Genomic DNA, 27,288 nt, shown 5'->3' on the forward strand with positions numbered 1-27,288 from the left:
AGCGAACCCAGCACTCAGCGGAACCGGTAGAAGCGTCGGGGGTCGCCCGGCTTCTGCGAACCGCCCTGGGATGCGAGGTCCGGCATCACTATCTCATCCTGGGAAAGGATGAGATCCGGGTGGGCCGAGGCTGCGTCCAGTGTCACAGGGGCTGTGTGAAGATGAGGAGAAAGAGGTGGCCAACCCCGGGTCAAGTTGTCCAAACCCCCTACCTTCCTCTGATACCCCCGTCTCACCCCCCGCCCCGCTCGATGTAGCCAGAGAGGCTTTCTCTTCCCAGTCACAGCCTTTGAGGTCCCCAGAGAAGTCTTAGGCCCGGCCCCGCCTCCTCCTCCTCAAAGTTAATCCCTAAGTTTCACAATGTGTTGTTCTGTGGGCGCAGAGAGAAGTTCCTCATTGGTGGTGGTGGTGAGATCATTTCAACACCCGAAGATGAGACCATCTCTTCCTTGTCCATTTCCCGCGGCCCCTAATTCCCATGTCTAAGACAAGAATTGAGTCTAGTATAAGAGGTGTCGAGGCTCAGACTTTCTGAGGGCCAGTAATTTTCTAAAGTGGAGTTCCTCAAACACAGGGATGAGTGAAGCGTTGGAATACAAAAGGAGGAATATTCATCCCCCGCCACATACACACACTTTTACTAGGATTCCACGTTCAGTCACAGTTTATTAAAGTTAGAAGTGTCTCCATCCACCCCCTACAGAGGCTTGCGTGGTGGTTCCAGTCTGCTAAATATTTCAGAATGGGGACCTCATTCTATCTACTGATTTATCAAATCTCATTAATTAATTTCCCTTGCTGATATGAGGGGCTGGGAGAGAAGGGGGACGTGAGAATGTAAGGAAGAGCGAGAGTGGTCGGGCTCATGGGGTTTGACGGACTGTGACCCAGGCTGGCGTTGCTCATCTCTGTACTTCACTCCTGGCTGAACGGGTGCCCTCGGTAAACAGCTGCTTAAAGAGTGCGGGGACTGCTGCAGGGACTTCCTTTTTCCACTAGGCGGCACCACAGCCAAAGTGATAAGAAGTCAAGCGTGGAGCGGACGACTGGAGATTGTCTTTTCCCCTCCTTTTGCTCAAGAACTCGTCCATTCCTTCTCCAACCCTCTTCACCACCACCCCCGCCCCCATCTCCACTCTCAGTAGCCCGAGCCCTCCCATTCTCCACTCCTTTGACCCAATTCCACTAAGTCAAGAACCGTGATCGCTCTCAGCCACTCACTCAGCGCCACTCTATGCTCCGAAGTCCGTGTAGCACCACCGCTCCCCGTGTTCTCTGAGCTGGCTTGGCTTGAAGGAACCTCATAAAACCAAGCCCGGATCGCTGTCAGCCACTCACTCAGTGCCGCATGGAGCTCCTTGGACAGCGCAGCGCCAAATGTCTTCGTGTCCTGAGAGCTGGCTCCTTGACCAGAAATCTCAGCATAAGAGGCCAGGAGACATACTGGAAAAGTGACTTTCCCAGCAGAGGAGGCCCGAAACAGGGAGTGGGATGGGGCTGAGGAGTGGTGATTTGGTGGCCCCGATGTAGTTGTTCTGCCGCCTTTGCGGTAGAAGGAAAGGAGAAAAGAGGTCAGTGGGAGCACCTCAGCAGCAGTTCTCCGTTGCCAGACAGCACAGCTGAGCTCTACATACAGCAGGAGCTGTATGAGCTCTACATACAGCAGGAGGGATGAAACTCAAGAAAGTACACCTGAACAAGTTGGAGCGCCCACTGTTTCCTGGCAGAGGTGTAATTTGGGGAGGAACTGAGGAAATGGAATAAATGAATTCATTCATTTATTCCATTTGGTGGAATTGGGTGGATACAGCATTTTGACCACCTGTAGACTTAGAGGTCCCTTAGTATTCAGAGACAGGACTCTTACCTGGAGAAGATGACCTGGGCTCTGAGGTTTTGTTCATTTTATGATTATTTTTCTGCAACAAGTCCCCTAAAAATTGGGGAGAGAAAACCAATTAGGTCTTGATAACCAGAAGCTGCAAATTAAAAACAAAAACAAGCACCCTGCCATCATCAATCAGAACAGTCAATGGTTCTCAGTGGGGCCCATTCCCCACCCAGGGGGAAGTGTGGAAACCTTTCAGGTTGTCTCAGTGACAACAAGAGTGTGGTTCTCTACTGGCTTATAGGGCTTTCTGGGGCCTGGGATACTAAGCATTTAACAGGGCAAAAGTCATGGAGCATAACAAAGACAGCCTTTTTAAACACCGGTAGCTCCTTTTGTGGAGAAATGCTGGTGGAATAGGATCCCTAAATCCTGCTCTCTGGCTTTGGAATGCATTCTGTAGTTTCTGGCTTTGGAGAAAGGAGTTCTAATTATCTCTCTTTCACTTAATAATCATATGACCTGGGTAACTTACCTCCCCTCCCGGAAGCTACATGGACCTCACTGTAAGTTGCAGATAATAACACCTATCTTGGAGGATAGTTGTGGGGTTTTGAAATATGAGATGTGCACATAGTGGTCCTTTAAGAAACGATACTTCTACTGTTATTATCTTAGGTGGCAGAACCATATCTAATGACTTTAGCACAGGCTGTTATTACAGTGGGTCTCCATCCCCTGAGCTGTCCTGACCTCACACCCAGAGGAGTTTGCCCCAAAACCTGGTGCCCTGTAGGGGCAGCAAATACCACAGAGGTGGAGCTGCCTCCTTCTTGTCCCACTTTTTCCTCCCTGTCTCTAGGAGTGAAGAAATACATTTGTAATTTTCTATTACTTCTGAATACTTCAAAATTTGGGATTAGTGACTGTTTTGTGAGTTACCTAGGTTTAAAATAATAAAACAACCATATGCATGTTCTCTCAATTGGCTGAGGAATGGGCATTCACTTATATCTGGCCTTCATCTAATCATAGAGACACAATTCTCCCCCTTTTCTCACTTTCCCCAAATGGCAGGAGCAACCAACCATCATTTCTCACTTACAGCTCTTCATGTCATTTTTATTCATGCTTTTGAAGAATCTGTTTTCATCTTTTTTCCTATCAGCCTGGAGGTGGTCTGGGGAATAAAGAATGAGATGAAATGGTGAGAGTCCAGAGGGGTTGAGCAAAGAACTCAGTATCACACAGCAAGGCACTAATTTGAAATGCCTGGGAGAAGTAGAAGCTGCATTTGTCTCTCATAATCTTATTGGACCAGGAAGGTATGAAACCCTTGAGAGATGCCCTTTCTGCTTTCCTGTGGTGGCTGCCTAGCCCAGCACTGTCCAGTATGAATGGAATCTGAGTCACAAATGTGAACCACTTATAGATTTTTAAATTTTCTAGTAGTCACATTTAAAAAGTAGAAAGAAACTAGTAAAATTAACTTTAATTATATATTTTATTTAACTCAATATTCTCAAAATAATGTTATTTCAACATGTATTATAAAAATTATTGCTATCTTTTACAGTCTCTTTTTACACTTAATCTTGTGAAATTAATGATTCTTCACATATAGCATGTTTGAATTTGGACTAGCTACATTTCAAGTGCCTGTCGGCACATGTGGCTAGCAGCTACTAAATTGGACAGTGCAGAGCTAGTCCCTTTCTCACTACCTGACAAAGGTAGGTGCTCAGGACAAAGAGTGCCTTGAGGCTTCACCCTTTAGCTTCAGAAGGCCTACTGTGGGTCTAGCCACCCAGGAGCCAGGTGGGGTAAGAGGGGGGCCCCACTCTCCTAAAGCCTGGATGGCAGTCCTGCCCTCTTCCACATGAAAGAGGGCTTGAGAGGGAGAATGAAGACAGAGCTCCTGCAAGGGGAGGCTGAGTGCCTTCATCTCCCAGTTCACCCCTGCTGGAAATAGGGGCAGGGCATAAGAGACTCCTTTTGCAGGTAGAGGATGAGCCCAGAAGTTGGGGACAATGGCCCATTCCTGGCCTAGATTTCCTGTAGGGGTGCTGGACTGAGTGAAGAGCTGTAGAGTGGAGCCCCTAGATAGGGAGCTACTTCTGGCCCCAGCACCCTTCCCCCAGTGTCCTGCAGCCCCAAGATAGCACAAGACAGCCTGGGGCTAGGTAGTGGGACAAGCGTGGGCAGCTTCCCTGAGAGCCACCAGCCCAGTCATGGGGACTGCTCAGGGGAGACTCGGGGGCCCTCTTAGGAGGGGTCTGCAAACCTGTAGCATAGGAAACACTGCCTGGGAGCACTTCACCTACAAGGGCCTTTAGCCACTTCAGGGCCCAGCCACACCCTTCTCCATGTACGGGTTCCAGATCCAGTCACCCCGAGCAGGGAGAACCAACCCTCATAATAAGAATTGTGGAGATTGGACCTGTGGTATAAGTAGACTCCCTACCACCTCCTGTATTTCCTGGGCTTTAATAGGGCCAGGTGGCCATTGTGCCTTCTTCTTTGGGGTAAAAATAAAATAAAAATAAAACAGAGAAAAAGAAGAAGGAAATAAGGCCAAATGGGAGTTGGGGGACTGTGTGTGTGTGTTTGTGTATGTGAAAGAGGGAGAGAATAGGGGGATACAGAGCAGACCACACTGGTCTTCCTCACTCCAAACCTGATGAAGTGGAAAGGGCTGGGCTCCTTTATTGAAATTCCAAACTAGAACCAAACTATTCCTGACCTGAAGAGCCTATAAAGGTGCTGGATCGGGCCAGGCATGGTGGCTCACGCCTGTAATCCCAGCACTTTGGGAGCATGAGGCAGGTGGCTCACAAGGTCAGCAGTTTGAGACCAGCCTGACCAACATGGTGAAACCCCGTCTCTACTAAAAATACAAAAAAACTAGCTGGGCATGGTGGTGTGCGCCTGTAACCCCAGTGACTTGGGAAGCTGAGGCAGGAGAATCGCTTGAAACCAGAAGGCGGAGGTTGCAGTGAGCCGAGATTGCGTCACTGCACTCTATCCTGGGCAATAAGAGCAAAACTCCATCAAAAATAAATAAATAAATAAACAAATAAATAAATAAAGTTGCTGGATCGGCTGAGATCATGCCCAGTGGGATGGGACGAGCTGGACAAAGCAAAGCAATTACTGGACAAAAGAAAAGCTCAAACAACAAAATTAAGAACAAACCAAAACATGCTTTCCTGTTTATGTCTGCCGAGTGGAGATTCCTGGCTGAATGGGTGGAGATCTTGGGGCATTGCCCTGGTCCTCCTTTTCCGTAGTCCCAAGGGGAAGTGTTTGTGTATGAGGGGCTGGGAGTAGGGGTGGGGGAGGTGGGTGTGGAACTCCAGATGATAATTTCAGAAGATTCCATCTAGCTGTCTTTATGCCCACCTTAGACCAACACAGTCTTCACAGTAAGGGGAGTCCTTACAAATACCAACCGTTCTTCCTAGTTGCAAACACAGACAGGTTTATGAAAAATATCTGGACGAACATCTAAAACCCAAGTTACCCACTACTGTTCTGCTGATTTCTGTTTCCCTGTAAGGCTGGAAGATGTTTCTCCCCAGAATGTCACTGATTTTGAATTTATTTTCTCTTCTTCTATAGGCAGCAGGAGACACCAGTGTGCCCCAAAGAAGGAGAAGCCAGAGATGACAGTCCCTGCCAGAGGCCATCTCTGGTCCACCAGACAACTCAGCACCAACTTCCCAACAGCCACTGCTCTAGGCCAGGTGTCCACGTGGGGAATAGGTCCAGGCCCTCTATGGCTCTTGCAGGAGTCAGGGAGGCAGATAAATAACATATCACGAAGACAGAATGTAAGAAATGCCTGGGAGGAGGCATACGGATGCATGGAAAGTACTCAGCCAGGAGCCTGGCATTAGAAGGGCCCAGGGATTGTTGGCATGTATGAGTCACAGTTCCATTTCAGTGGAGTGAGCAGGAAGAGAATCTCCTAGAAGTAGGTGAATAGAGAAAATACAGCCTCTTCCTTACCTTTGAATTTTTTCAGGCTCCCTGTGATGGAGTCATGTCTTGATTTTGCTTCACTGAGTTTTTTCTCCAGTTCCAGAGGAACAGGGGTTGGGTTGAGAAACTGAAACTCTTCACTCCTAGGAAGATGTGGTTGAGCTGGTTGGTGAGATCAGGGGATGAGGTGTGGGAGAAGGAGGATCTGAGACATGGGGTTGAGAAATGAGGGGATGAAGACTTGGGGGTACAACTGAGAGCGGTGGCTCACGCCTGTAATCCCAGCACTTTGGGAGGCTGAGGCAGGTGGATCACCTGAGGTCAGGAGTTCGAGACTAGCCTGGCCAACATGGTAAAACCCGGTCTCTACTAAAAATACGAAAATTAGCCAGGCTTGGTGGCAAGCACCTGTAGTCTCAGCTACTTGGGAGGCTGAGGCAGGAGAATCACTTGAACCTGGGAGACAAAGGTTGCAGTGAGCTGAGATTGCGCCACTGCACTCCAGCCTGAGCAACAAGAGCACAGCTCCATCTCAAAAAAAAAAAAAAGACCTGGGGGTTAAGGGATAGTGAGCTGGGAGTCAGAAAGCCAGGGCTAGGGATATGGGGCAGGAGTGAGGTAGGGCATAGGGACATATGGAAATGAAGATGGGAGATGGAGACAGAGAGGAGAGAAAAAACAGGTTCAGGGAGACAGAGTAGGGACCCAGGAGCTATTCAGTTGAGCAAGGGGGCATTCAGGAAATAGTAGAATCTGTGCTGAAGAAGGAGGAAGCCTGAGAAAACAGTTGGTTTCTTTAACAACCAACCACGTGCTAATATGGTTGGCATAGGCCTTCCCCGGCTGCAGCCTAAATGTGTGAATGCAAAGTTAGAGGTGGGTGGGTATTTCTGAGAGAGGAATGTTGACTGCATTTGGATATATGTTGAGAATTGTATGTGGATGAATCAGTAGGCAAAATACATTTGGGGTGGCCCATCATACTTGCACAAGATGACTTTGATATCCTAGAAGAGAAAGAGAAACAGCACAGCCTCAGCACTTGGCTAATTCCCAGGAGCCAAGGAGGAGGTGCAGAGCCTGCTGGGTGTGGGGCAGAGCAGGAGGAGTAAGAACCCCTCCAAGTCTCTCTTACCCCATCCTCCTCCCCTCTCCCCACCACGGAGGGCTTCTCCAAGAAGCACTGCTCTGCCAGTAAGCAGAACAGTGTTTTGACCTCAAGAAGAACTGAGTGAAGAAGAGAAGAGTGAGATTTAGAAGATGAATTTGGCTCTGAGACTGAACAGGGGAGCCCTGCTAGCCAGGACAGGAGAAAGGCTAGAATGGCTTTGCATGATCTTTCTTAAAATAAATAGGTTTTTGAACCTGTGGGAGAATAGATGACTTGAGAAGGGATCATCTCAGCTTATTTTAAGCACAAGCTAGACCTGCACTGTTCAATATGGTAGCCACCAACCACATGTGGCTACTGAACATTGGAAATTGTGGCTAGTGTGACAAAGAACTGAGTTTTTAATTTGATTTTTACTAATTCAAATTTAAATTAAAAATAGAGGCTGGGCACAGTGGTTCAGGCCTGTAATCCCAGCACTTTGGGAGGCTGAGGTGAGCAGATCACCTGAGGTCAGGAGTTTGAGACCAGCCTGGCCAACATGGTAAAACCCCGTGTCTGCTAAGAATACAAAAATTAGCAGGGCGTGGTGGTGGGGACCTGTAATCCCAACTACTTGGGACTTGAGCCTAGGAGGCAGAAGTTGCAGTGAGCTAAAATCGCGCCACTGTACTCCAGCCTGGGCAACAGAGCAAGATTCCATCTCAAAAAATAAAATAAAATAAAATAAATAGAAGAAGGGTAAAGTACTTTTTCCATTAAACACAACTTTATTGATTTGGTAGGACTATATTTTACTTTAGCAATCGACAATTTAGCATCCAAATTGAGATGTGCCAAAGTGAAAAATATACACACAATTTCAAAGACTCAGTGTAAAAAAAAAAAAACCACCACCAAAAACCCAGAATGTGAAATATCTCATTAATACTTTTAAAATATTCATTACAGGCTGAAAGGATAATATTTCAGATATATTGAGTTAAAATATTTTATTAAAATTAATTTCACTTTTATCATTTTAATGTGACTAACTAGAAAAATTTGTAATTCCATATGTGGCTGAAATTACATTTCTAAATCACACATGTGGCCAGAATTATATTTATGAATTACATATGTGGCTCACATTTTCATTCTAATACATGCAGCTCACATATTGCTATCGGACAGCAATGGGCTAGAGGTAGGGTGGTTGGGACTATCTCAGGTATTCTGCCAGTGGTCCATGCTCTGACCTGAGACTAGGGATGGGCTGCTACCGCTCTGCAATTCTGCCCCCAAAGGACTCACCTCCAGCAGCTGCCTGGGTGGCATGTTCTGCTTGGTCTTCAGGGAATCAATGAGCTCCTTGAGACAGTTCAACTGTGGCTCAGTGGAGGAAACATAGTGTTTCCCTGCTTCCGTTCCCTGATGACCCAGCCAGTAAATCCGTGACAGCAGGAAATTCTTCTCCTCCTCTAGGACTTGATGCAGGAGTTCAAATTCTGTGAGGATCCTTTGCTTCTCATGTTCTACCTGGTCCTAAGAAACAGGGACGGGCAGAGGATGAGAGGATGGCCTCGAAGGTCCTTCTAGCCCACTTTATTCAACCATTAATTTTATTAAGTTTATATGGAATTCCCAACCAGAGCAATGTGCCAGGGCAGACCTGGAAGAAGGGAAAGGAGAGGAGAACAAACTTTTAAAAGCACCTACTACGTGCTCAGCTTTAAGCGAAATTATTAATTTACGGTTTACCATTTGCCTTCAAGGAACTGTCTAATACATTTCCAGAAGGTTTTTCAGTTTATAATCTTTCATATAGATTTTATTCCTTTCACACACACAGGAAAATAGGTAAGTGGGGTCACAATGTCTTCATTTTCCTTCTCTTTCTCTCTCTCTCTTTTTTTTTTTTTTTTTTTTTTTTTTGAGACAGGCTCTCACTCTGTCACTCAGGCTGGAGTGCAGTGCACGATCATGGCTCACTGCAGCCTTGTCCTCCCAGGCTCAAACAATACTTTCACCTCCCAGCCTCTCTAGTAGCTGGGACTACAGGCGTGTCCCAGGCGCGGTTAGTTTTCTTTCTTTCTTTTTTTTTTTTTTTTAATTAAGAGGAGAGTCTCGCTATGTTGCCCAGGCTGGTCTCAAACTCCTGGGCTCAAGCGATCCTCAGCCTCCCAGAGTGCTGTGATTACTGGCGTGAGCCACCGCGCCCGGCCAATGTCTTCATTTTCTAATTGGAGAATCCGTTGAGGGCGCAGCTGGGCCTTAAAAAACTGTACTTGCGATTCTAAGACCAGCGCGGGTTTTCCGTGCCCCACCTTGTCTGCAGGTGGAGACTGAGCAGTCAGCCCGCTGTAATAGCGAGGCCGACGCGGGAGATGATGCCGCCTGGCGGGTCAGGTGCTGAGGCGCAGAGGAGAGGACACGGCCCAACCCGCCATGCCAAGCCCTCTGTCCCAGTCTGTTCCTCTGGCTCTCTGTTCCGATCTGCGCCACCCTTTCTTTATCACTGGATCTTTTTCTGAGGGGTCAGTGTAATAGGGGATTCCAGGAGCTTTGGCAGAGATGTTTCTGCTTCCAGAGATCGTGGGATGGAGTTTTTCTTACCGTGAAGACATCGACCCTGTGTACACCTTGTGCCTTCGCTTGTACTGTCTCCTTCTCCTTTTGCTGCAAGACTTGGATCTGCTCTTCAATCTGCCCCTGCGGAAAGAGGGCCGTTTGGACAGGCTGTGCCTGGAGATTTCTGGCCTCATAAAATCCTCCTGGTCTCTTAGGAGTGCTGGTGACACTCTCCAGGTGAGTCCTTGTGTAATTATTAAGGACTCGCCTTTCTCAAGCTGGCGGGGAAAGGGGTTGCTGGGAAGGGAGAAATCTGGAGCCTAAGTGACCTAAATGACCAGAACATAGTTATTTATGACTAACTAGGACTATGGATGGTGCTTTGGAATTATCAAAGAACTACAAACTTCCCTTCATCTGTCCTACCAACAACTTTAAGAGAGATGTTTTGTTTTTGCCATTTGAAAGGTGAGGTACCTGAGGCTCAGAGAGGTAAAGTGATTCCTTGCAGGTTGTAGAGTAAACTCACAAGACTGGGCTTGAGCCCAAACCTTCTGAGTCAAATTTTCACATCCTTTCCATTCTCCATTGCACCTTGATTTAGAGAGTCAGCAGTTCCCCAGACTCAGCTCTTTGAACCCACTGTGCCTGACTGCGAGCTGCCCACTCAAGCCCAAGGGGTGGGGACAATGGAGTACAAACCCTCAGTGGGAAGGTAGCAGTTTCCAGGGCCTCACTGAACTCCTGGGCTGATGGGGGAACAGGGAAGAAACCTCAAATGCCTACCTGATAATTCTGGGCAGCTTCTTCGATCAAGCTGACATTATGGGATTTGTGGTCCTTGGATTCACGACACACAAAACAGAGGAACTTCCCATCATCCTCGCAGAAATAATGGAACATCTCCTGGTGCCTCGGGCATGTAGGCGCTTTCCTTTTGGACTGCACCTCAGAAGCTTGTAGAGCTTGGATGTTCTCCACCAGATTCCGCAACAGCGAGTTGAACCTGATTGCATTCTTCCTTACGGAAGTTTTGCAGAGGGGACATTTGAAAAATCCACATGATGTTTCCCCAATCTGAGTGATGCATTTGAGGCAGAAATTGTGCCCACAGTCAATGGTGACAGGTTTCTGCAGAATGTCCAGGCAGATGGGGCAGATCACTTCCTCTTGCAGTTTGTTCACAAACTGCCCACTGGCCATGACAGAACAACAGGGCTGTTTCAAGACTGTAGGAAGCTGTGCCAAGTGTGTAGGAGCCCCGGAGTCCACTGTGGATACTGTTTCTAGGAAGGGAGGAGGGAGTCAGAGAAAGTGGAGGTCAGAGATTCTGCCAATTAGTTAGAAGAGCAGAGAGACAGGAAAAGAAGACGGAGAAAAAAATAAAGAAATGATAGAAAAGCACAAAATTTAGGATCTAGAAAATATTATAAAGAGAGGAAAACAGATGGGCAGTCCTACCTTGCTACCTCTTGAAAACAAATGGATACTTTGAATGTGTAATAGGCTGCTTATAAAGTGAAATAAGTTGCCCTGAACTTTGGACTAAAGGTATGTATGTATGGTGGTTGACTAAGATCAGAATGACCGGGGCACCAAACACCACTTATGGGGGATTTCCCAGTCAACTCTGAGTAGGGAGTGGAGGGGTGGGTGGTGATGCCTACTGAAAGGTCACAGCCAGTTCACTGCAATGCTTTGGGCATCTTGTATGCAAAGTTCAAGCCTTGGTAGAGCATCTGGAAAGTAAGGGAAGGGCAATTCTCTACCTCAGGTGCTTTGGCTCCTCACAGAATTTTGTGAAAATGTGGAGGTTATCATCACCTACCTTGGGGAATTTCCAGTCACAGGGTCAACCAACCCCTCCCTAGTTCAGTAGGATAGGCAAGGAACTTCCTTTCTGAAAAGTTGTTCTTTGTTTTTGCACTTTGCTCTTGCCCCTGGGGATCTTCCGCCTTCCCACAGCACCTGTAGCAGTCTGTCCTCTGTTGATTTTTTCTCTGTATGTCTCCAGTACGCTGGTGTCTCCGTGCCCATTCTTTGCTTTGCCAATTCTGTCTATATGTGCTTCTTCTTCCTTCTTGGCACTTCTCTGATCCCTGACTTGCCTTCTCCTATGGCTTTTGTTATGACTAGGAATATATCAACCAGTGTCACATACATTCCCTTCTGTACAGTCATGTCCTAACCTTCCCTCCTTGCCTCTTGTCTTAAGGAAAAGGGTGCTTCCTCCCTACCCCTTCCCTTGGTATAGCTTCCACCCTCACCTCCCCACTGTCCATTATCAGCCGTCTGTCCCCAGCAAGAAGTACACCATTAATTTTTATCTGATCTTAATCTTAGGTCAAACAGGGCTTGTGCATGATTTTATAATAATAGCCAGAGTGATCATACACTCTGCTTTGCCTGGAACCATCCTGGGTTTCACTTTGTCCTGGTGTAATTATTAATAGCACCTCCTTTCACTTTCAGAAATGTCCAGTTTGGACTATAAATTATGTGGCTCCCCTTATAGCAACTGCTGTAAACCAAAGACTTTCAGAAATGTTATACCTTCAGACCTTTCTGTTTGTTTGTTTTAGGGTTAAATTAAAACAGTCTAACATCTGTAAATTGTTTTACTCATACTTCTAAACTGCTGTCCCCCAGAAGCAGAATTTAACTTTTGACAGGTTTTGTTTGACCGGCATGATGATTTAGAAAATAATGATAACGTAGATGCCTTTAGAGAGGGTGGCTATGTTCCCCACCACTCTGCTACCTCACATCTCCTCGGCCCTTGAAGGCATTTGACATTATGACCCTGATTTATAGATTTATTTTGCTTATATTACCTCGTTTAAGTCTCACCTGTAAGAAATCATCTTTATCCTTTCTCAAAAAAGGAACTCAGTATTCTTCAGAATCACTTGGAAAACTTGTTAAAATTCAGATTTGCTGAACTCCAGTAGAGACTTTCTGTTTCAACAGGTCCTTGGTGGAGCCTGATGATTGACATATTAAGCAAATTCTCTGGAGAAGTCGATGCTCCTGATGCAGGCTCACACATTGATAACCCCTGGTTTAGAGACACTACTAATTGTTCCAGCTCATCCAGCTAATAAATGACAGATCTCAGACTTAATTCCAGGTTTCCTATTCCACATTAAGTCTTCTTTATTCTTTCTTGTTTCAGCATTAATGAAAACAAATAGTAATCTTTAAAAATGATAAACAAATATTTAAAAGAACATTGGTATTTCAATGAAGCTGGGCAAGCCAGCAGAGAGAATGAAAATACTCATATGAACACCACTGGAGAGTTTCAAACAACTGTCACCAAACAGGTACTGATGGCTTCATGAGGAAGGAAATTTAGACATAAAAAAGGAGAATCTATAGTGTTTCAAAGGTACTTTACTCTCTCAGAATTATTATTGTTATCCTGGGTCATCCATTCACTGGACTGAATGGAGATATATATATAATACATATATTTTTTTCTTTCTCCTTTTTTTTTTTTTTTGAGACAGAGTTTCACTATTATTGCCCAGACTGGAGTGCAATGGTGAGTTCTCGGTTCACTACAATCTCTGACTCCCAGGTTCAAGCGATTCTCCTGCCTCAGCCTCCCAAGTAGCTGAGATTACAGGCACCCGCCACCATATCCAGCTAATTTTTTGTATTTTTAATAGAGACAGGGTTTCACCACGTTGGCCGGGCTGGTCTTGAACTCCTGACCTCAGATGACCCACCTGCCTCAGCCTCCCAAAGTGCTGGGATTACAGTTGTGAGCCACTGTGCCCAGCCCTTGAATGGATATCTTAAACTCTTAGTAGGCTCAGTAGTCTGAAACCAAATGCCTCCAGTTTGCAAGGGCTAGGGTCTTGAGAGAGTTGGTATTGTGTTAGTTCCAAAGGACTTCCAAGCCAATTCTGAGGCATAGAGTTTATAAAAATTAGCCATAGAACAGGAAATGATGCAGAGCCTCATGCACATGAGACAGCTGTCACACACAAGAAAGCAGACACAGAGCCATGCAGCAGCGGGTGCACAGATCTGGAGGGGACCTGCCAAGACTAATGGGATGAGACACCTTATCAGAGGCCAGTGAAGGCTAGAAGAAGCTCAGTTGTCAGACTAGACAGCCCCACAATGTTACATAAACCTCCCTGCATCAGGATTCCAGCTACAGAAGCTTCCCCTGCCTCAGGATTCACATTTCTGGGCCAATATGAATTGGTAGAGTGTCTATGGAGGAAAATAATGTGATATGTTTCAAAACTACAAATGCTCATTCCCTTTATCCCAGAAATTCCACCTCTGGGAATTTAGTCTACAGATATACTCACACATATAAATTTATTTTGGACTTTGTGGTAATGTTTGCATTAGCAAAATATTAGAAAACAACCTAAATGTACATCAGTATGGAAATGTTTAAATAAATTATAGCCCAGCTTTATGATGGAATAGAAATAAAAAAGAATCAGGGAGTTCCTTATTTACAAATGGAAAATATGGCCAAGATATATTGTTATGTGAAGAAAAAAAAAAAACAAATAATGCAGAAAAATGCATGTACTATGCTACCATTTGGGTAGAAAAATATACTTATTTTCTTGAACATCCAAATAAGTTCTTTCTGGAAGGATAAGAATCTAATAACTAACAACGGTTGTCTCTAAGGAGAGGGACTGACTAGCCAGGGAACAGGGGTGGAAGAGAGGCTTTTCTTTGTATGACATATTACATTTTTTGAATTTTTAATTGTATAAATACATTAAGTTTTTTTCTTTTCTAGTACTTTTTACATTATGTTTTTACAACATTAAATAGTAAATCAAAAAATGGACAGAGAATGAAATGGACATTTGCAGAGCAATAAAACCAATTAACCAATAAATACCTGAAAACAGTAATCTTGAAAATGCACTCTGAACTCATTGGCTCATGCCTGTAATTCCAGCACTTTGTGAGGCCAAGGCAGGCAGATTTCTTGAGCGTAGGAGTTCAAGAGCAGCCTGGACAACATGGTGAAACCCTGTCTCTACAAAAAATACAAAAGTTAGCTGGGCATGTTGGCATGCACCTATAGTCCCAGCTTCTTGGAAGGCTGATGCAGGAGGATTGCATGAACCTGGGAGATCGAGGCTGCAGTGAGCCGTGATCAGGCCACTGCACTTTAGCCCCCCCACTGCACTCCAGCTTGGGTAACAGAGCAAGATCTTTTCTAAAAAAAAAAAAAAAAAGAAAGAAAGAAAGAAAAAGAAAAAAGAACATGCCAATTAAAATAAAAGAAGATATCATTTTATATCTTAAGTTTAAGTCTGGAATATCAAATATAGCCAAGGACATGGAGAAATAGGTACTCCTATACCCTACTGGTGAGAGTATAAATTACTGTAATTTAAAAATATTTAGTAGAATTTAAACGGTGTACCTTCATTTCAAGGTTGTGTAATGATAATGATGATGATGAAAATACTACTGCCAGTAAATAAATGCTAACATTTCTTGAATGCTTACCATGTGCCAGGCACAGTCCCAAGCATTTTGCGTATTAACTCATTTATATAGGGAAGTATTATTATTCCCATTTTGAGGACAAGTCAATGGAGATCAAGAGAGATTAAGTAATTTGCCCCAAAGGTCATTCAGTAAGTAAATAGTGGAATGGGGACTTTAACCCAGGTAGCCTCTAGAGCCTTCTTACACCCTGTATGATTCTGCCCCTCTAGAGAAAACCTTGCACATGTGCACTCAGAGATGCCTGTAACAGTATTAATATTGGCCGGGCGCGGTGGCTCATGCCTGTAATCCCAGCACTTTGGGAGGCTGAGGCGGGCGGATCACGAGGTCAGGAAATCAAGACCATCCTGGCTAACCCGGTGAAACCCTGTCTCTACTAAAAATACAAAAAATTAGCTGGGCGTTGTGGTGGGCGCCTGTAGTCCCAGCTACTCAGGAGGCTGAGGCAGGAGAACGGCGGGAATCTGGGAGGCGGAGCTTGCAGTGAGCCGAGATTGCGCCACTGCCCTCCAGCCTGGGCGACCGGGCGAGACTCCGTCTCAAAATAAATAAATAAATAAATAAATAAATAAATAAATCCTATATCAGGGTTTTTCAATGACAGCACTGTTGACATTTTAGGCTGGATAATTCTTTGGTGTGGGGTGGTCCTGTGCACTGTAGGATGTTTACCAGCATCCCTGGCCTCTACCACTAGATTCCAGTAGCACTCCTATCCCCTAGTTGTGACAACTGGGGGATATGTCTCCAAGCATGACCGAATGTCCCTGGGGGACAAAACCTCTGGTGGAAAACCAGTGATCTGTATGTAGTCATATGGCTAGGTCTCAAAACAGTAATGAGTATGCGGTGATTTACATACACTTAGAAACACACAACACTTCATATAGTTTGCAGTTTCCATATATGTGGTAGAAGTTTAAACACAAGGCCTGAAAGGATACATACTAAATTTATGTCAGTGTTTGCTTCCGGGAGGAGAGAGAGAAAGAGAGAGAGAGGAATGGAACTAAGAAGAGAAGTAAATGGACAGAGGGAACCTCAAATTTATCTGTAATATTTAATTTTTAAAAATCTGAGGCAAACATAGCAAAATGTTTGTATTTGTTAATTCTAGGTTGTGGTTATAAGGTGCTTGTTATATGATTTTCTATTATTTTCTATATTAAGTTTTTCCAAAATAAAATATTTTAGTTAAAATAGGAAAACTGTAGAAAATGAACAATGGATAGAAATAGAAATAGAAATTCAAAGGAATTCTAAAATTAAGAAAAAGTTCAACTCCCTCCCTACTACTCAGGAAAATACAAATAATGTGATACAAATACAAAAATGAGATAAACTTTGTACTCATCAGATTGGCAAAATTTTTCAAAAATATCCAGAGTTGATGAGGATGTGGAAAGATGGAACTCTTCATATGTGGCTGGTTGGAGTGTGAATGGGCACTATCTTTTTCGAAAGCCTCAAGGCAAATGACTTAAAATGCATTTGAAGGGTGACTAGAAAGAATATTATAAGAAAAATAAAATGCACACAGGATTTCAAAAGGGTTTTTAGGCTTCAAGATAAGTCAGGGACGGTGGGGTCAAAATGAAATCAAGGGACAGCTTACACAGAGATACCCTATAACCAGTCTCCCAACAAGAGAGCTAGATTTTATTTAGTTAGAAATTAGAAACAGGAGGTAGTAAAACCAGGGTTCTTTCTTTCTTTCTTTCTTTCTTTCTTTTTCAAGACAGAGTTTTGCTTTGGTTGCCCAGGCTGGAGTGCAATGGTGCGATCTCGGCTCACTGCAACCTCCACCTCCCAGGTTCAAGTGATTCTCCTGCCTCAGCCTCCCAAGTAGCTGGGATTACAGGGCTGTGCCATCATACCCGGCTAATTTTTGTATTTTTAGTAGAGACAGGGTTTCACCATGTTGATCAGGCTGGTGTTGAACTCCTGACCTCCAGTGATCAGCCTGCCTCGGCCTCCCAAAGTGCTGGGATTACAGGCATGAGTCACGGCACTTAGCCGTAAAAACAGTTCTGTTTAAAATACCAGAATGATTAAAATGTTTGCTTTCTGTTTGCATGTATATCATCCCATTAAAAATAAGTTTAAAGTTTTCTATAGAGATTATATACATGCAAACAGAAAGAAAAAAAAATAGGAGGGCCATCAAAATAAATGGAGCAACAAAGGTCAGTTTATATAACAGTCAATATAACATTGAGCTGAATTGCTCAACCAAAGGATCAGTCATGCGATTAAAAACCCCAACAAAATGTAAAGCTCCCTTTCTTCCTTAGAGAAACCCATTAAAACATAGAAGCATAAATCAGGAGATAGTTTAAGGGCTGCTGTGCCAGTGCAAATGGAAGAACCTCAGGGTGGTCTTACTCCTCTCCCTCTGCCAGGAGAAACTGCAGTCCTCCTAACACCGCGACTCCAACTTAGGAGCAAGGGCACGGGGAAGAAGCTGAAAAGGCCTGGCCTTCGCTTGACTCGGTTATCTAGATTATTTAACTTATTGGATTGGCCTGTGGAATGGTTAATTTTATATGTCAACTTGGCTAGGCCGCGCTACCCAGTTATTTGCTGTGGTTATGCTGCTTCTACAATAAATGACATCAGAGAAAAGCGGTTGAGAGAAAAGTGGCAAGAAGAAATAAAAATATGCTTGGGTTTGAGGATCTAAATGCCCCTATCAGAACACATCAGACTATGTAATATTCTTGTCCCACAGAAGTACCATGTCCAGAGCCTAACACAGAGCTCTTGGTAACTCACTCTGGGAACCACATTTTAATAAAGGTACCCGCAAACTGGACTGCCTTGAGAGGAGGGCACTTGGATGGCAAGCAGTTTTGAAATCTCATTTCAGGAGGCATGAGGAGGATCTGGTTGGCCCTGAGAGACCCAGGAGTACAGAGTGCTGCCTTCCAGATGCGGCGAGGTTTGTGGTGGATGTCTGTCCCTGCCATGGTCTCAACACTTCTGTGCAGATTTCCACGGGCTGAATTGTGTCCCTCTCACCCACGGCTCCAAACTTGTATGATGAAGCCCTAACTCCAAGAACCTCAAAATGTGACTATATTTGGAAATAGGGCCTTTGAAAGTTGATTAAATTGTTGACAAAGAGTCAAACTCTATAAAATATTTAAAGAGATGTATTTTGAGCCAAATATGGGTGACCATGGCCCATGACACAGCCCCCAGGAGATCCTGAGAACATGTGCCTGAGGTGGTTAGGGCACAGCCTGGTTTCATACATACATTTTTGGGAGACATGAGACTTCAATCAAGTACATTTAAGATGTACATTGGTTAGGTTCAGAAAGGCAGGATGACTCATAGTAGGGGGCTTCCAGGTTATAGGTAGATTTAAACATTTTCTGGTTGACGGTTGGTTGAGTTTATCTAAAGACCTGGGATCAATGGAAAGGAAATGTCTGGGTTGAGATAAAGAACTGTGGAGAGAAAAGTTCCTCTTTTTTTTTTTTTTTTTTCGAGACAAGGTCTCACTCTGTCACCCAGACTGCAGTGCAATGGCATGATCTCAACTCACTACAACCTCCGCTTCCCAGGTTCCAGTCATTCTCCTGACTCAGCCTCCCAAGTAGCTGGCATTACAGGCATGCACCACCTCGCCTGGCTAATTTTTTGTATTTTTAGTAGAGATGGGAATTCTCCATGTTGGTCAGGCTGGTCTCGAACTCCCGACCTCAGGTGATCTGTCTGCCTCGGCCTCCCAAAGTGCTGGGATTACAGGCGTGAGCCACCGCACCCAGTCCAAAGTTCTTAATGTGCAGAGGAAGCCTTCAGGTAGCAGGCTTCAGAGAGAATAGATTGTAAATGTTTTTTATTAGACTCAAAAAGGGTGCCCAGACTCTTGATTATCTCCTGGACCTGAAAAAAAGGGAAAAGGGGATTCTCTATAGAATGTAGATTTTTCCCCCACAAGAGACGACTTTGCAGGGCAATTTCAAGATATGGCAAGGAAATATATACGGGGTTAAAATATTTTGATTTCTTTCCTTATTTGTTACGTAATGTTATGCCAGAGCCAGTTTGGAAAGTAGGCTACATTATATAGGGTTAAATAAAACCCCTCTGATGAGACTTTACGGTTTGTAGGACATGACTCCCCAGGCCCCTTAGATAGAAATTTGGGCAAGAGAAGGAAAAAGATCAGAGTTTAGTCCTCAGAGTTAAAATAAGCCCATCAGAGTGGACCTTTATCTAATCTGACTGGCATCTTCATAAGAAGAGGAGATTTGGACACACAGAGGCGCACCAGGGATGCTCCACGTGAGGAAAGACCTGGTGAGGACTCAGTGAGTAGACGGCCATCTGTAAGCCAAGGAGAGAGGCCTCACAAGCAACAACCTTGATCTTGGACTTTCAGCCTCCAGAACTTTGAGAAAATAAATTGCTGTTGCTAGAGCCACCCAGCCTGTGGTACTTTGTTATGGAGGTCCTGGCAAAAGAATACACAGATGAACTCCCATATCACTGCAGAGCCCACCTTCCATCCCCACAACCCCAGATCTGGGTTTCCAGCTCTTCACAAAGGGTGTCCTGACCCTTATACCTCCTAGTGGATGGAGCAGTGCTCATCTCCTCTTCCCTGTGTTGCAAACTTCAGTGCAGGCACTCCACAATCCTGCAGCTGCAATGTGAGCCAGTTTAGCCCCTCTGGACTGTATGTGGGCAATATATACCAAAATTATTTTAAAATGAACCCAAAACCTTTTGGCCCAGCAATTTCATGCCTAAAAATTTCCCCTAAGTGAAGTCATCTTCACAGGGTTAGCAATAATTCTGGACAGAAATATAGTTATAATTAAGCCTTAATCAGGCTGCACTTTGACTCACTTCCTTGAAACCAAAAGTCACGCAACACTAGATACTGACCAGTCATATCCCCACTGTTGCTATAGATAGGATTTCTGACATAAGAATCAGCCAAGGCAGGAGGATTGCTTGAAGCCTGGAGTTCAAGACCAGCCTGGGCAACAAAGCAAGATCCCATCTCTACAAAAAAATTATTAATTTTTAAAAAAAATTTTTCAAAAGAATTGCTTAAGCAGATCCTGAATTTCAGCAGAACAGCTGATGACAGCTAGTTTAAGACCTCCACAAAGGAACTGTTTTCTCAGCATGATAATACAGCTTCTTCATCTCCTTGTCCCATGACTTCACCCTGCACTCTTCAGCCAATCACTTTGGTCCACTCCAAAATCTTTAAAATCTCTAGCTCCAAATTATTTGGGGAGATGGATTTGAAGTTCCCTTCCATGTCCTCATTTGGCGGCCCTAGGATTAAACCTCTTTCTCTGCTGCAACCAGGTTTCAGCTTACTGACTTTCTGTGCCTGTTGGGCAACAAATCTATTATGGTTACATAAAGAAGTAATCAAAAACATATATAGTCAGAGAAAAGAAACCAGAAGGATAACTTATTTGTTCATTACAATGGATACTTACTACTATGTGTCAGGCATAATTCTAGGCACTTGTATTACAGTGAATAAAGTAGACAGAAGCCCCACTCACTGAGAGCCAGGCAGTAAATCAGTTAACCAAATGAATCATACATTAGGAGGAAATATTTTTTTTTCACATTAAGGTTCTAAGGAGGAAATAAGTATTATGGAGGAAAAAATAAAGCAGAAAGAGGGTATGAAGAGCAGGCGATATGGTTCCAGTTTTCAATAGAGCTGTCAAAATGGGCCTGAGAAGGTGAAAGCTAGCATCAACTTGCAGGCAGTTAACAGCAAGTTGCCAACACTTGTTATTGCTGGTTGGTGAAATTATGGGTAATTATATTCTTTTATACTTTTCTGTACTTTCCAAATATAGTACAATTAACATACTTGCTTTTACAATTTAAAAAAATCCCACAATAAATATTACTTAAAAAAAACCTGACACCTTCAATTGGTCCCCATTTTCTACAGATTAAAGTCCAACTCCTACTCCATGGGCCTCTTCCCTTTCATCTAAACTTATCTTTCATTCCTTGACTGTCTTTTCCAGACGGCCTGATACCCTGTGACCCAGATTTGCCAAATAGGGTTGTCAGATTTAGCAAATAAAAGTACAGGACACTCAGTTAAATATGAACTTCAGATAAACAATGAATAATGCAATATTTGAGACAGACTAAAAAATTACTTGTTGTACACTTGAAATTCAAGTTTAACTGAGCATCGTATGTTTTTCCTGACAATGTGACAATTGACCTCCCTTTCCCTGTGCTGGACTAATCTCTTTTCCATCTTTCCAAATTTTTTCAGCTGATCAGAGGGTGGGGAGGAGGGATGGATGTGGGTGGGAATGAGAGATAAGCCTGCCTATCAACTCCTGTATTTAATATAAGATATTCCTGGGGGCCAGGTGTGGTGGCTTACGCCTGTAATCCCAGCACTTTGGGAGGCCGAGGTGGGAGGATCACCTGCAGTCAGGGGTTCAAGACCAGCTTGGCCAACATGGTGAAACCTTGTCTCTACTAAAAAACAAAAATTAGCTGGATGTAGTGGCGCATGCCTGTAGTCCCAGTTACTCGAGGAGCTGAGGCAGGAGAATCACTTGAACCCAGGAGGCAGAGGTTGCAGTGAGCCGAGATCGCGCCGCTGCACTCCAGCCTGGTGACACAGTGAGACTCCTCACCAGAAAAAAAAAAAAAAAAAAAAAGATATTCCTGGGGAGTAGTTGGGTGGTGGAGGGTGGGGGAACAAGGGTGGGGCATTGTAAAAACATCGTAAAAGGGCTCCTTTTTTTATCTTGAATTATGACTTTTCTATAGATAAAAATTGCACCTTTAATCGGAGAACAATGGCCCAAATGTCAGGTATAGGTGAAAGTCCGAAGTTCTCTTCAGAAAAGAAATCTATTTTAGTTATACAGAACATTTATTCAAATCTTCCACTATTTAATTTATGTAAAATATCCTAGTCAATGTTTTTAACCCGAGTGTTTTTAAAAATTGCTTTTTAAAAAATAAAAAACTTTTCAAATATTGAACCATTTACGGGGGCTTTAAAAACAGACAGCTTTTGTTCCAAATGAGGATGCCTCTCCTTCCACTTGTCTGACCTACCTTTTGCCCCTATGGTCCCCTACTCCATTTATTAGCTCCACAGAGACCTGACAGAACCTTAAAGTTGATTCCTGAGTCAGACTGGTCCTGTCTCAAGGTCAGCTCACATCTGAAATCAAGCCTCTGCTGAGTCTGTGAAGTAGAAGGCTGATACTCCCTTCTCTCCTGCAAGACAGCAGTGTGCTCTGGCCCAGAGTGGGCACAGAACTGCTGGGCCCAGGCTGCCAGAAACTTCTGGGCTGGCATCCAGCTGCTCCAATGCACAAAGCCAGCTAACACGGGCCAACCATGCCAGTGAGTCCACATTACAGATGGATGGGAAGCAGTGGGATTCAGTACCCAGGGGTAGCAGTCTAATCCCTCCCAAAGCCAAACTCTAGAAAAATTTTCCACTTAAGATTGTGAAAATAAAAGCTCTTACCCATGACCATGGTTTCTCATCTTTACATCCTCAGCACTTACCATGGTACCTGGCACAAAACAGCTAATTTTTCAGTTGCCATACTAAACAGCCATTTTATACGTGCTCTCTATATTCCAGTGACAACAATCTTTAGGCAACATTGTTAAAAGTGACAGAACAGTGTTTAGTATGCAAAACTTTGCTTAATAAAAGGGAAAAATACCTATATATAGTTGTATTTAACTTCTACTTACATAAAGAAACATTGAAAGGATACACAGAAAACTAAGAAAAGTGTGTACCAGTGGGCCAGGGATGGGGGTAGTGGTAGATGGAATGAACGAAGAAGGGCAAGGTGGTCACAGTCCTACTTAATCTATACATTTTAATATATTATTTTTTGAGCCAAGTGAATGTATAACCCTTTAAGTTACATAGTTAAAATCATCTATTTTTGGTTATGTAATTCTGTAGTAGCAAAAAACTCAACTGAAAAATAGGAAGCTATTCTTTCCGTTTCTCTCTGTGGTCACATAGCCTCTCATGTTTAATTCTTTCTAAGCTCACAGATTGACCAACACAGCCACCATACTTGAGTTTCCATGACTTCATAACTCTAGTGCCCTTCACTGTCTCAATCTAGATTTCCTTTTCCCCAAAAAAATCTGCTATGTCACTTGCTATAATTTCTAGCTCTCTGCCAAATGTTTCATGCATGGCTTTTATCCTTTTGAAGATAGCATATACATTGTTATACAGTCTATGCCCAATAACCCCAGAGTCTGGAAGCCCTGATTCTGTTGTCTGTTTTGTTTTTTTTTTCTTTTCTTTTCTTTTTGAGACAAGGTCTGGCTCTACAGCCCAGGCTGGAGTACAGTGGTGTGATCTCAGCTCATTGCAACCTCTGCTTCCCAGGCGCAAGCCATCCATCCACTTCAGCCAACCTAGTAGCTGGGACTACAGGTGTGCACCACCACGTCCGGCTAACTTTTGCATTTTTTGTAGAGACAGAGTTTCACCATGTTGTGCAGGCTGGTCTCGAACTCATGAGCTCAAGTAATCCCCCAGCCTCAGCCTCCCAAAGTGCTGGGATGACAGGCATGAGCCACTGCACCTGGCCTATTTCTGCAATCTCGCCTCTCTGGGACTTGATTATTTTTGCTTGTTTGCTAGATGCATTTGAGGCCTAGGATGCTGTTACCTTCTTCCCACAATGATTGCTTTTGACACTAGCAGTTTAGAGTCACTTTAAACAAGTTCAGTGGTTACTTGAGATTATCTGGGCTTGGGACACCATTTCTATTCCCTTTAAGCCTTTAAAGGCTACCAAAAATGCAGCTTGGATTCTTAAACTCTCTTCAGCAAATGCTCCCGGACAGAAGCAACCCCAGTTGCAGGCTCACCTCCATGTTCCTTTCGTTTCCCAAATTTTGGCCCAGCAATTCCTCACTAACCTTTGAATATTTAAGTAAGATACTTAAACATATTTTACCCAGCATTTTTAGTTGTCTTCAAATGGAGGCTTGGTCTGAATTACTTAGTCCATTAATGTAAGCAGAAGCCCTTCTGATGCAGGCCTTAGTTTTTCAGTAGTTTGCTCTTCTCTGGGGCCTTAGCTTTCAGAAAGATTCTCTTTTCTATAGTAGTAAAGTCTGTATGAAGTCTGCACGGACTTTTCTTGCATACACACATCGCTGCATCACCTCCAGTCAGGGCTGGAAGAGAACCTTGCATTTTACACATCTAATATTTCAGAAGAGCTGGAGTCAGAGCAGTCCTCTTCACTGGGCTCAGAAACAAAAAGCGTGCTTGTGCATATATTCAGGCTGGGACCTCTAAAATGCAGACACCTAAGTGCTCCAGCTTTGAGAATTCTAGCTTCAGTGTGACAATGGCATAAGGAGTTGCCCTATGGCGTAAAGGCCCCTGTGAGGTCTCAGTTTGCAGACCAGGATGTGACAAGGAGATTGGAGCTGCAGTCAGCTCTAGAGGCCGAAAGAGAAGCCAAACAGAAAACAGAGGTGCCAAATGCTGCCTTAGAAATCTGTAAGCCAGCTAAGAGTTCTGCAGGCTCAACTAAACGAAATTTTTTTATTCCATTGGTTTGGAGTGTACTGTTCTTAGAGCTTTTGTCAACCTAATTGGTCTGTGGTGACTTGAAGGATTGGGGGTCTGCACGGAAAAGGCTTGGAGGCCAGTTCTCAGAGGCTGCCTTTGTTGCAGGAAATAAAATGTAAATCTTTCCAGAGCCACAGTACTAGCATTTGGAGACCACTCTCAGGGGCCTTTGGGCGTACGACTTTCGGGGCTCTGGGCCTCTGTTTCCCTATCCGTAGAATGGAGACGGCTACTCTGTGAGAAGCCCGAGGTGCACAGGACCCAAGTGAGGAGCCGGCGACCCGAAGTCCGCAGGCTGAGGAGCGATCCGAAGGAGGTGGTGTGGGGACTCGAGAGGACCGCCTTGGGGTGGGAAGCGGACAGCCCGGCGCTGGCTGCGGGCCCAGGTGCTGTGATGGGCTTCGTACTCAGAGAGGCCTGACAGCCTCTGCATCAGCGACCGGGCGAAGAGTGGGGCTGCTCGGACGGCCGTTGGGGAACGTTAGGGAGGTTGGGGCGCGGACCACGGGGTGAGCGCCCAGGAACGCCGGACGCGCGCCCTCACGCCCGGGTGACTGGCGGCGTTTTAGAAAAACTGTATTTGAAAAGCAACCGATTGAGGTGAAGGTGGGGGGAGCGGGAACCCTGATTATACTGTCCCCATTTCAGTTGAGGTGGGCTTTTAAAAGAAATCCCAACTCACACATTCGATCAGGTTAGTTACAAGAAAGGCTGAGAGGAGGTGGGGCTGGAAACACCCAAGGGCCCAGATGTCAGTTGGCAACGGTCTTCTGCAAACGACAGAGCGCAAGCCTTGCCCCTGGAATTCTGGAGCCGCCTCAAAGATAGGAACTCAAAACGGCCTGAGCCCCGGAGCCGCAGCCCCTCAGGATGGTTACGAACCTTCAGCAGAGCTTCCAAGGGGACCCCTGGGGACTGGGCGGGGGCTCTGCTTCTCACCTGTTCCTCCTCTATCCACTGAGCCCTGACACTTAGGACCAGCGCTACTAAGAGACTTGTTTTCCGGTTCAGCTCCCCTTAGGGCTCCTGTTGGAAACCGGCCCTATCTGGGGAGCCTGTCTGGACCTCTCCCACTGCCGGAGAACTCTCCTGGGGCAGGGAGATGGCCCAGGTTTGTGGGGCTTGAAAGCTTACACAGTGTTGGACCTTTTCAAGAAAAAGGATACAGCTGGGTGCGGTGGCTCACGCCTGCAATCCCAGTACTGTGGGTGGCCGAGGTGGGTGGATCACGAGGTCAGGAGATCGAGACCATTCTGGCCAACATGGTGAAACCCCGTCTCTACTAAAAATACAAAAAATTAGCTGGGCGTAGTGGCGTGTGCCTGTAATCCCAGCTACTCGGGCGGCTGAGCCGGGAGAATCCCTTGAACCAGGGAGGCGGAGGCTGCAGTGAGGCAGTGAACCAAGATCGTGCCACTGCACTCAGGCCTGGCGACAGAGCAAGACTCCGTCTCAAAAAAAAAAAAAAAAAAAAGAAAGAAAGAAAAGAAAAAGGATACAAAATTTGACAAAATTAAGAATAAAAGCAAATATGACTTAGAATGAGGAAAAGCAGTGACAGCAAATGACAAATGTTTAAAAATTGACATATCACAAACATAAAAAAATCCAAAAAAAGTTCTAATAACTGCTTGAACCACCCTTATATTTTCCCCTTCATATTTTTTGATTCCCTCTTCATTTCACAACACTTTTGTAATGTATTTTCCTGGGTGAGAATGAATAATTTGGTATTTCGTCTAGCATAGTTAGGCAAAAAAAGTTTTTATTGAAAGTTTAGAAACGTTAATATCCGTTTCACAGTCATTATCGGTAATATTATGCAAATTTTTAGTGCTATTGATTTTGGAGAAGCCTCTGTGAAGAGTTTCCTATGTAAGCCTGAGATTTCAGGGCATTTCAAGTTTTTCTGGGCTGTGACTAATCTTAAATACTTTTTTAAGTTGCTAAAAGTCACTGGCCTGTTTTTTGTTAAGTCCTTGTTGTAAATGTGTAGTATGAAATTGTTTGTAGATGTCAATATTTTATGCCAAAACAACAATTTTTTAAAGTTTTAATGTGTTTATGCGGTTCATTCTTCATCAAGTGATTGTCAAATAATCTAGGCATCTGTTCTATCTAAAATGTATCCCTTCCCTTCAATAAATTGCTGGTTTTGGCTGGAACCAATTTTTTTTTTCTTCTTCCAATTCCCTTTTTGATGTCAGAATAACTTCTATTAATTTCATGTGCAAATATGTAAGAGATCATTTTATTTCATGATGTATGTATAATTGTATATGTATAATTAATAAGTATATTCCTAAAGAAAAGAACTTCCATTTTGACTAGACTTTGATGAGACTGAGTACTACGCTTATAATTTTCTACATCTAGGGGTTAAAAGGGTTTATTGGCTTCACTGTCCACAGACTTCTGGTGCCTCATGTCTCAGCACACATTCTTATTGTGATAGATCTCTGACCTTTCACTTTAGTCTCTGATGTCAGGTGAGTTCTCTCAGTGGGTGGTGGTTCCTGTAAGCCACTTCTACACTGAGATGGGTAGCAATAACTTGACTATACATGAAAGTGTTTATGAACCACATGTCCTAGTAAGCTCAAACAATGTAATCCCAACTTAATTTCCCCTTAGCTAGATCCCCCAAATGCTACCTGATACAAGAGAAACTGTGACAGAGGGAAGTTGACGTGG

General features: G+C 44.3%; 1 protein-coding gene and 1 long non-coding RNA gene across 3 annotated transcripts; one reads left to right on the top strand and one right to left on the bottom strand.

Moving 5' to 3' along the window:
• Window positions 1–5,844, top strand: LOC129038383 (uncharacterized). Its single transcript, XR_008503136.2, has 3 exons — window positions 1–175; window positions 2,997–3,153; window positions 5,450–5,844. It is a non-coding gene; the product is annotated as an uncharacterized LOC129038383 (long non-coding RNA).
• Window positions 647–25,659, bottom strand: TRIM31 (tripartite motif containing 31). Of its 2 annotated transcripts, none has more exons than XM_054491328.2 (10): window positions 25,534–25,659; window positions 10,260–10,759; window positions 9,519–9,614; window positions 8,217–8,447; window positions 6,797–6,819; window positions 5,840–5,955; window positions 2,934–3,008; window positions 1,868–1,933; window positions 1,222–1,542; window positions 647–995 (listed from the first exon to the last, which is right to left on the bottom strand). In XM_054491328.2, exons 2-10 carry the CDS (start codon window positions 10,674–10,676, stop codon window positions 955–957), a joined length of 1,386 nt encoding a protein of 461 aa, XP_054347303.2. In that variant the 5' UTR covers window positions 10,677–10,759; window positions 25,534–25,659; the 3' UTR covers window positions 647–954. The 2 variants fall into 2 exon arrangements, with proteins under 2 accessions (XP_054347303.2, XP_054347307.2); XM_054491332.2 differs by having other exon boundaries at window positions 649–995; window positions 1,222–1,404.
• Between the last annotated feature and the right edge of the window lie 1,629 nt (window positions 25,660–27,288).

Source organism: Pongo pygmaeus, chromosome 5 (genome assembly GCF_028885625.2).
Source record: "Pongo pygmaeus isolate AG05252 chromosome 5, NHGRI_mPonPyg2-v2.0_pri, whole genome shotgun sequence".
Lineage (NCBI taxonomy): Eukaryota > Metazoa > Chordata > Mammalia > Primates > Hominidae > Pongo > Pongo pygmaeus.